The sequence below is a fragment of the Fukomys damarensis genome, unplaced genomic scaffold (assembly GCF_012274545.1).
Source record: "Fukomys damarensis isolate Sample0158 unplaced genomic scaffold, DMR_v1.0_HiC HiC_scaffold_11, whole genome shotgun sequence".
Lineage (NCBI taxonomy): Eukaryota > Metazoa > Chordata > Mammalia > Rodentia > Bathyergidae > Fukomys > Fukomys damarensis.
This window is the reverse complement of record NW_022900923.1, coordinates 4291927-4301680: the sequence shown is the minus strand read 5'-3', so window position 1 is coordinate 4301680 and position 9754 is coordinate 4291927. Positions and strand designations below refer to the sequence as shown.

The 9754-nt window shown below is 39.3% G+C and overlaps 1 protein-coding gene across 5 annotated transcripts in view; it reads left to right on the top strand.

Annotated features, from left to right (window-relative positions):
- Positions 1-9754, top strand: part of Spata17 (spermatogenesis associated 17) — a 222090-nt gene that overhangs the window by 152329 nt on the left and 60007 nt on the right. The window contains exons 10-11 of one of the 5 annotated variants that reach the window (XM_010642501.2): positions 5886-5968; positions 8659-8877. The exons of 1 other annotated variant lie outside the window; for it this stretch is intronic. In XM_010642501.2, coding sequence (XP_010640803.1) covers positions 5886-5966 — 81 coding nt within the window. In that variant the 3' untranslated portion in view covers positions 5967-5968; positions 8659-8877. Of the gene's footprint in view, positions 1-4677; positions 4932-5885; positions 5969-8420; positions 8490-8658; positions 8878-9754 lie in introns of those variants that run through there. 3 more of the 5 variants (XM_010642504.3, XM_010642503.3, XM_010642509.2) reach the window with 3 other exon arrangements.

Genomic DNA, 9754 nt, shown 5'->3' with positions numbered 1-9754 from the left:
TCTTTCTTTCTTTCTTTCTTTCTTTCTTTCTTTCTTTCTTTCTTTCTTTCTTTCTTGTTCTTCCTTTCTTTCCTTCTTTCTTGTTCTTCTTGTCTTTCTTCCTTTCCTAGAAATTTCAGCTCTATGCACACATGACTTGTTCCTTGCTGGACCCTTACTGCCTAGAATACTGCTTTGCTTAAGCAGGCACTTAATCAAAATCAGAGAAAGCCTAAGTAAATGAGTGCATAAAAACTTATTCTGAAGCAGTTAGCATAACAAAACTGATACTTCCAGGTGATAATATGAAAACCTAGATTTAGTAGATGATCCTGAGAATGCTGCCTATTAATGTTTCATTGAGACAATATTTACCTCACAGAGCAATACTGAAACATTTTCCATATTAAACTAAAGTTCAGGGTATAGTATATACAGATTGAATATCCCTAATCTGAAAATTCAAATCTAAGACACTTACTGTATATCACTGTGTGGCCACAAGTGGAAAATTCCATACCATGGAACTTTTGCTTCATCTTCAAACTTATTAAAATGATTGTATAAAATTACAGTTGGCTATGCGTCCCAGGTGTATGTGAACATAATTGACTTTTGCATTTGGACTTGGTCCCACCTCCAAGCACCATTATGTATATACAATTATCCCCCTCAAAAAAATCCCCACAAATCACTCCTGATTGCAAGTATTTTGGGTGAGAGATATGTATTATATAGATGATTCTTAGTATTTTCAGGGATTATGTTGTATGAAGTCACCTCAAACATTGAAGTAGTGAATACTAAAACAGAACTCAAAACTTAGGATGACTCTTTTTATAGTTAGGTTCAATTAAGAATGGACAACCATGTAGAAATGTAGTTGGACAGAAGGGTGTGATAGAATATACCAGCAGGCTGAGCGGGAAACCCAGCATGGCTGGTCTACTAGGATACTTCTTGGCCTCATCTTGAGTATCTGCCAGGACCTTCTGAAGTAAGGGTCTTATGATCTACTTTCTGACAGGGTAGGTCAGGGAATCTCTTTATGGTTCACTCCTACACACAAGGGCGAGGGAGGGTTAAAGTAATATTTCTAGGTTTTATGGCTGGATTTGAGGGAGAGGGACTCTAGTTTCTATGACGTGCCTTGAGTAAGAGGAATTTTAGTGTCTATGGCCTGCCTTGAGTGAGAAAGGAAATCAGAAGGGAATTAGAGAAAAGGTCAGAAAGAATCTTGCTTCTGAGCCTCTTTCCTTTAGGTCAAAGTGCTAAGCTTTCCAAGCCCCATACTTGGGGGTTTGGTCTCAACACAGCAAATTACTATGACTAAGTATTGATTTGGGGAGTTATAAATTAATTTAGCGAGTAGGCAAATTTGCAAAGAAGGAGCCTGTAAGTAATGAGGACTGATAATAACTGTGATCTCAGAAAGAGGTCATCATTAAAACACCAATGTAGACTATTCGCTTGTGAATCTAAGCATTACTTTCCTTGCAAGATAATACTGAACTGAGAAGTTCTGTAACTTCTGCAACTCAAATACCTGCCTGTATATTCTCTTGTCAAAGCTGTAGAGACACTTGTCAGCACTGTTTTCTATGTGTAATTAGTGTCACAGAACCAGGCCTGTGGTACCGTTGCATAGTGGGTCATGCACAGAGACGAGTTTTGCAAGAGAGTGAGTTTCCTCAGGACTGACCACATCCAAACCCACATCCAAAATCGACCTTTCTTATGATAGGTTCTGGAGATAAGGAAGCTGAGTGGACTGAGGCATGGGTAGAGTGATTGGAGGTGAAATAATCCATGGTCTACACATGTGTGCTCCGTCTTCATGAATCATGATGGAATGTGTGTTCAGAAAATGGGGCTGGCATGGTCTGAGTTTGGAGACTGGGCCCTCTAAGGTCAGGCAATTCTGCAGGCCCAAGTGAACAGGGGCGGGTCCAACAAAGGTGGTCAAGTTCCTAAAGAGTAACTCAGACAAATACACATCTACAGCAAAGCTAGTGGGATACTACTAACAATGGATTGCTCAACTGTGTGATCTCCAAAAGTAGCAATTTTTAAAGTCAATAAAAAGCAAGTAACTGAAAGCAAGTGAAGCTGGCAGATTCATTCAGGTTTCCTCTCAATTTCAAGAGCAAAATTTGATCTTGCATGAGAAACATCAAGTGATCTTTCCAGCCTGCCTGTGAACTCCCATGGAAACTCCCATTTGAGGTCTCATTCAGGAAACGCTTTTGATTAAAATAGTACTTAGCATCCATCCAAAAGTTCTTGTCATCCTGTTTTTGTTTTAACCCTAAGAGAAAAATCTTCGCATTATTTCAAAGATGAATATAAAAAATGTATTAAGCTGAGTGACATGAACATAACTTTGGTTTTCACCCTACCCTTCTAATCCCAGAGGCATCTGCGCTGTCCTGCTCACTAACATTCAAGGCTGTTGCATTAAGGACTCTGTTGTGATAACAGGTAAAAAGCTTTAAATAACTAGATAAACAGTGCAGCTGCCAACCCAAAGTAATCTTACAATGAGGGGTGAGTGCCCAGGAAATTTGCTCTTTGTCATTTTGACTTGGGTTTGAAAATGGACCTGGGCTACTTTCCAGCTCAAAGAGCCATTCACTTCCAAAGACTCCTAAATCGTCCCAAGGAGCTCATTTTGGCAGTAGATTATTTGTGTTTGGCTGGGCATCCTAATAGCTAAGCTGTCTGCTCTGGCAGGAGAGGGCTATGGCAGGATTTAGAATCATCATCCCCAGTGTTTCTTCTTGATGAGGTGATTTTTCAGAAATGCCATCTCCCCACCCCGATGTAAACAGTGACGTGGGATGAGAGTTGAGCAGGTGGTTTTCTTGAGCTCAGAGTCACTCCTAGCAGGATGACAGTTTGGAGTCAGAGGCAAATTTTGAAGAAATAATCAGGACCAGACTTTCCCCCAAACCAAAACCATCGGAGTGGTACAGCCACTCCTTCCTACACCCGAGCTCACAGTTACTGGCTGCCCAGGGCTAAGGAAGAATGTGGGGTTGTAGATGAAGAGTGATGAGTAGAAAAAATTTCCTGAAAGATTTCCTTTAGAGTAGGAATTCCAAGAGTTGGTCTTCGTTATCAGCACAAATGTCAGTGACTGAGTTCTGGTAACCATGGGTTGGATGCTGACCTAGAGCCTGAATGTTAGGAAAACCCACAGAACCCAGAAGCAGATGCCACAGGGTTCAGGGAGGTCTCATTATACCAGAGGTGTCCAAAAGTAAGAGCACAAGAAGATCCACAGGATCTAATAAAAAATACTAGAGGTCTTGTTTATTTGTCGCTCGTCTATGTGTGTGCTACTATAGTATCATACAAGCATAATTTGTACAAGTGATTAATCATATGCAGTATTCATGATTTGTATTTAGGATGGTTTCACTCATAACGAAGTTTGTCTTAGTGCAAATGGAATTTGCTTCCTTTGATTTTTGAAAGAACATAGTAAGTGGAATGTGAATAGACTTCCACTGTTGAAGGAATGGGGGCAGAAACAGGAAGGCTGGGAGCCAGGGGCCCTTCCGTCTTTCATCCTCACAGCAGCATCAGGCAACAGGTGTCCCCACTTCACAGATGATGAAATGGAATGAGTCAGGAAGTGTCCCTGCATGGCTGTGTTCGGGGACAAATCACAGAGGATCGGGAACATTTCTTCCTTGGGTAGTAGAATCTACTAGTGAAATCATCTTAGCCCATTTGAGAATATTAATTATTGGTTCAATTGTTTAAAGCTAGATATAGTACAAATTGTCTCTCTCCTTGTGTGAATTTTAGTAGATTGTGTCTTTAAAAAACTTTGGTCCATTTCAACTGCATTATCTAATTTGTCTTTGTAGAGTTCCTCATAATATTCCTTTATCATCCTTTCCTGTTCATGGAGTCTCAAGTGATGATCTGTTTCATTTCTGGTATTAGTGATTTGTGTATTCTCTCTTTTTCATAGTTAGCCTGGCTATAAGTTTACCAATTTTACTAAAGTTTGCAAGGAAGCAGCTTTTGATTCTACTGATTTCCTTGGTCTTCACTTTCCTTGATTTCTATTTTGAGTTCATTGTATCTGTTCTCCTACTTATTTGGAAAGGATTTGCTTTACTTTTTCTAGTTTCCTAAAATAGAGTTTACATTATTGATTTTTAGATCCTTCTTTTCTACTATGTTCTTCTTTTCTGAATTTCTCCATAGGTACTGCTTTTGGTGCATTCTGTCAACAGTTTCGTTAAGTTTTAATTTTCGTTTTTATTTAGTTTGAGGTATTGTTTATTTTTGACCCAAGTATGTTTCTTAATCTTTAAGTGTGTGTACTGCTCCCTCTCTCCTTCCGTTACTGACTTCTAATCTCACTCATGAGAGCCTCCTGCTATCACTCACGTGTGTCATTCACAAGCTGGGGCCATCACGCACGCTGTTATTGTTATTTTAAACAAAAGTGGTTACCTGTCAGGTCAGTTAAGAATAAGAAAAATAAAGTCCTATTTTCCCATTATTCCTTCTTTAGTACTCTTCATTTCTCGGTATACAGCTGAATTTCTAACTCACATCATTTTCCTTTCCCCTTAAAACTTATTTTAGCACATCTCACAAGGCAGGGCTACTTTTTTGGAAATTAAATAAAGTATTCCTAGATATTTATAAAGACGAAGCTATTCACGGTTCCAGGTTTCAGTCTTCACCAAGTCGTCAACATAAGGAAATCGCAGTCCCACTTCACAAGGACACCTGGAACCTCCTTCACTGGCACTGAAGAGTGGTATGGATGTGTCGATTGCAAAACACTCCTGAGTGGCTCGGGCAGCTGCTGCACGGACCGTGCTGGCCTCCACCTACCTTCATACTTACAACTCGGGACATCGGCAACGACAAAAAAGCCAGGACAGAGACATGGAGTGCAGAGGATGTGGTACTCTGCTATATCAGAGGAGTAAGCAGTTCTGAAGTTCTGCTCGGAGTAATTAGCCTTTGATCTAAGCATCTGTTGCTCTCACGATCTCTTCACCCAAGAGTGGGCCATCTCACCTGGGCAGAACAGCATCAAAGGGGTACCTGTGGATCTTCTTCCCATGCAAGTTACAGAGCTGGGGCCGAGGGACCACGTGACCGTGTGTTCTTTGACACTGACTTTGTGTCTGTAAATTCTGGACTCTTTCAAGAGCTGGTCCCTGGGCAGAGACCCTTCTCTCCCACACTTTCCTCCAGAAGAATTGGGCCGAAATAATCTCCACTAATGATAGACTCCTTCTAGGAAGAAACTTTATAGAGTCTAATCATTTATTTATAGCATTCCTTGTGGATTTATAGCGAGCTCTGCCAGGATGTCACCTGCTTGGCACTTGTGAATAACATTCGTTTCTGTCTCAGTTGAATGCTGCGTCTCTGGTTATGCACAGAAAGTAACTCTCAGCTTCTCCAGTGTTCATCTCAGTGCCGTCTGCCTTGCCCCTCAGCCCCTTAGCATAGCCTACGTCAGTTCCACACGCTCACCACCGACTCCTCTGTGAGGGCTATTAGGACAGTCGCCTTTCCCCTTCGTCCATTCAGTCAACAGACTTATTCTCCACAAAACCTCTAAAGACAAGGTAACTGGTCGGGCATGACCTGCTGAGGACAGGTGGCTGCGTCTGAGGTGTGTGTCCCTCAGTGCCCTCTGTGGTGACCCGAGAGCCTCAGGAAGTCCCAGTGCTCCTGGCTTTCTATGCACGCAACTTGCAAAGGTGACCTGCTAATTCTGCTTGGAGTTTTTAGTAGGAAATTTGAAGTGTAATTAGAATATGTGTCTCTAGCAATTTAATATAATCTCAATAGTAATGATAAAAATAATACAAAGCCATTAAGGTCTCTGTGGTAATCTTTGATCTTTTTCCTCCTAGGATTTCCAAACTATATTTCCATCAATTGATCTCTTTGCAAAGTATGGAAAGTCATATTCAAAAGCTGGACAGATTGTATAAAGGTATGCATCTTTGCTAAGAAATGCTTTAAAAATGTACATTAAATAATCACGTGAGATTGAGTTAACTGTCAACATTGAAAACCAGTTGGACCCCATACATTCCTGTCTTTCTAACATAATTGTTTTCAAAATTTGAAAATGATTGGTTTTAGTTATCATATCTCTTCTCTAAAATGGGCCAAAAGACGGGCATGGTGGCGCAAGCCTGTAATCCCAGGCTTCTAGGTGAATGAGACAGGAGGATTGCAAGTTCAAGCCAAGCCTGGGCCACCAAGCAACTCAGTGAGACCCTCCCTATCTTAAAATAAGAGAAAAAATACAGAGCTTGGGATATAGCTCTGTGCAAAGACCCTGAGTTCAGTTGACTGTACGAGAAAAAGGGACCAACAACACATAAACACTTTGATAGAACTGACAAAGATCTACAGTAATTTTATTTTAAATTGAAGAATACAATCAATATTTTTATATAATGCAACGAAAGCATGCTAATGATATCTGAAACCTAAAATACTTTGAACTGTGTTGACACAGTATCATTTAATGCACTATCTTCAGTGTGTGCATTCCTTGAAATATGAGACGAATTGGGGGATACCAGCAAATTGGATTCTAGGGTCTCTGATGATCAAAGTTTGCAAGACAGACAAGAACAGAGATAACCACATGAAATTCAAGAATAATATGAACTCTCAATAAATGCTCTGTGTAATTATGAAGGTATTTTAGAAGAGAGAAAAGATGACCATCGAAGTGAGACTCATAGAAAGTATTTTGGCATTTTTAGCCAAATTTGAAGGAAGACAGCAAAAGTGCCAACAGTTGGAAGGGCAGGAAGGAGAAATCACACTCGCTGGAATTCCTCGGTGCCCTCCCCATCAGTGAACCAAGGGGAAATTCAGGGCACAGGCAAGGAGCCCCACTTCTCTAGGTTGAGTGTGGTGTTCCCCTCTGCTGCCCTGGTAGCATCAAGCTTCCTCTTGTGGAAGTTAATACATGAAATGCAGACAACAATATTTATCCTTACCTACTGCACAGGATCATAGGAGGAGAGATGTAAAATATTCTGAGCTAATGGAAAAGTGCATATATAACACCAAGCGGAATTGCTGCTTCAAATGTTTACAGAGTATCTTTACCTGCTGGAACATTTACCTTGCATTTGTGAGCCACAGTACAAAACAGACTAAATAAAGTGTCTCGTGTTTGTGCCTGACTCAGATTTTAATTCGAAGATGTATTAATCCCATTTATAATAGTGAGATATTGAAAACAACTTGAACATTCATTACTATATGCTAACTTAAGTGAAAAATATAACACGGTTCTACACAGATGGTAAAAACACTAACATAGATCTTTATCAATTAAATTTTAAAAAGTCCCTACAATGTATTTTTAACAAAAGGCTATAAATGCCGGCTGTGTAATTTGATATCATGAAAGAGTATGTATTAGATATGTATATACATAGTGGGTGTGCATACAAGTCAGTGTATAAAACACTTTCATTTATGTATGTCTATTAAATAGATATATATGTACACATTTACACAAAAATGTTAGCAGTAGTTTTCTCTAGAGATGAAATCACAGGTAACTTTGTGAAAATCCTTCTTGGTACATTCATTTTTTGATGTTTTTATATAATCAGACAAGAGCAAAATGTTAAAATACTCTGATAAAGAACAAAATGTTCTGCTCTACCAATTACAAAAACATCTTGACTTTATTCTACTTAATCGTAATAATTTTGAAATGATTATCTTTTTTCCCAAACACAAAATAATTGCTTGGTAAATTATGTACGCTGAAAGACAGGGATGAGTAACAAATGTTTCATGTTATTCCTAATTAAAAAGTGTACCATGTAAAGAGATAAATATGTGACAAAATTTCTAAAAGTGTCTGCTGATTCCTCTCTTGGAGTTTTAAGGATTTTATGAATTGACAGTATTATCAAAATGCCGTGCCTGCCTTGTAGATGGGGAGTGAATGTCTGAGGTTTCCTTTTGATAACAGAGGGCAGGAGCCTCAGCCGAGATTTCCCTGAGGGTTTAATTTCACAGAATACAGTGGAGTGCTCCCGTTCTTTATCACGGAGGCCAAGGTGGGCCCACTGGTACCAAATCGTTGAATGGCTTGCTCATGTCCAGAGCTGTGTATTTGATTGCTCTAACTTGCATCTTTCCATCAGTCCAGTTAGAAACAGTGATGCCTTCATCAGACTGATCTTTCTTCCTTTAGCATGTCTGAGATTGGGATGAACAGCCCACACTTTCGTATTGTCATCAATACACTGAGATTTCGGCCCACTGAAATTACCCAAAATTCAATGTAAATGCATACATAATTTTAAAGCTAAGCCCTGACTACGCAGATATGACTCCTTTTATGTTCTTTAATTTGTCTTTATAACTGGTCTCTTTCTTTAACCATTTCCCAAAAACAGCTTTGTCTTCATCAGAATACGCTGTCTTATCCAAGTGCTTTGCCATCCTTTTGGCCTCATGCATCCTTCCAGGCAGGACTAGTTCTTTAAATGATTAGAGAAAAATTATCAAGATCAAGAGAAATCATCAGTTGTGACTTCATGAATTATATAATGTATCCACAGTTCAGTTTGGTATCTATGTGAGTTTTCTTGTACTACATACTTCTCAATTGTCTCTAATTCTTCTTTATTATAGGTTTGGTTCAAGGTGTCTTCCTGTTAAAATGTGGTTCAATTTTCAGAGCAGATGAGATGAGTTTTAATTAAATTGTTAGGCATGAAAAGCAACGTAAGTTCTCCACTTCTGTAAGGTATGATATACAAATGACCCAAATCACTGAGAAAAGTAAAAGTAAAATGAAAAATAAATATAGCTAACACCTGATTGAGAAAGGGATAAAATTCTATTGTCTTTTTTGTATAAGGAATAGTATCTTAGCATGTGTAAGGAAAAATGAATTATATGAGGAGAGCATAATAATCATGTATATAAACTATGCATGTGCCTATGTGAGTTAAAGTTTTAACATAAAAATAAAGAGTATTAAATCCTATCATTCAGCTAGGTATTATGGGAATTTACGACCCTTTTAAATTTAGTCATGATCAATTGGCAAAGAAATAATCTTAATATCTTTCTCTTGGTTAAGTTCCCCTTTGACTAAAGATGCTACGTCCCCTCTTCCTACCCACCAGAAGGTGTTTTCCTGTTTTTCCATAACTGAGATAGATTTTCTGGACGCTTCCCATGCCTAGAGAAACACCTGGTCAAGACTACCAACCCGGGCAGGTCACCAAGCAGGAACGTGGGCCCGTCACGTCACGTCACGTCCAGTTACGTCGTGCTAGGTCACTTCAGGGCTGGCGCCTTGAGCTAGAAGCTGAGCTAAAGCCAAGAGAGGAGGGTAGAAGTAGAAATTTTAAGAACTCACATTAATAAGATACTTTTTCTTCTTCATTTAACTGCTTTGTTTTTAGAAATTCAAAGAAGACAGGATAGAGATGAGGCTAAGGTGTGAAGTGACTGGGAAATGACAGACCCCGCTGTCTGGAGTCCTGGGTTCCGGCTCCGGGCTGACAAGTCCTGCAGTCTGTCTGTGTCTCTATCTCTGTCTGTCTCTCTTGCTCTATATTTCTCTCTCTTGTCAGAAGAGCAGATTTCAAACAATCTCTGGTTCATTAGAAAAGTACAGTTTAACAGGAAATACAAATACAAAAGAGAGTTCTATAGGAAATACTTCCACCGAACTTCCTCTGATTCAATACTTCTTTTTTTTTTTTTTTTAGACAGG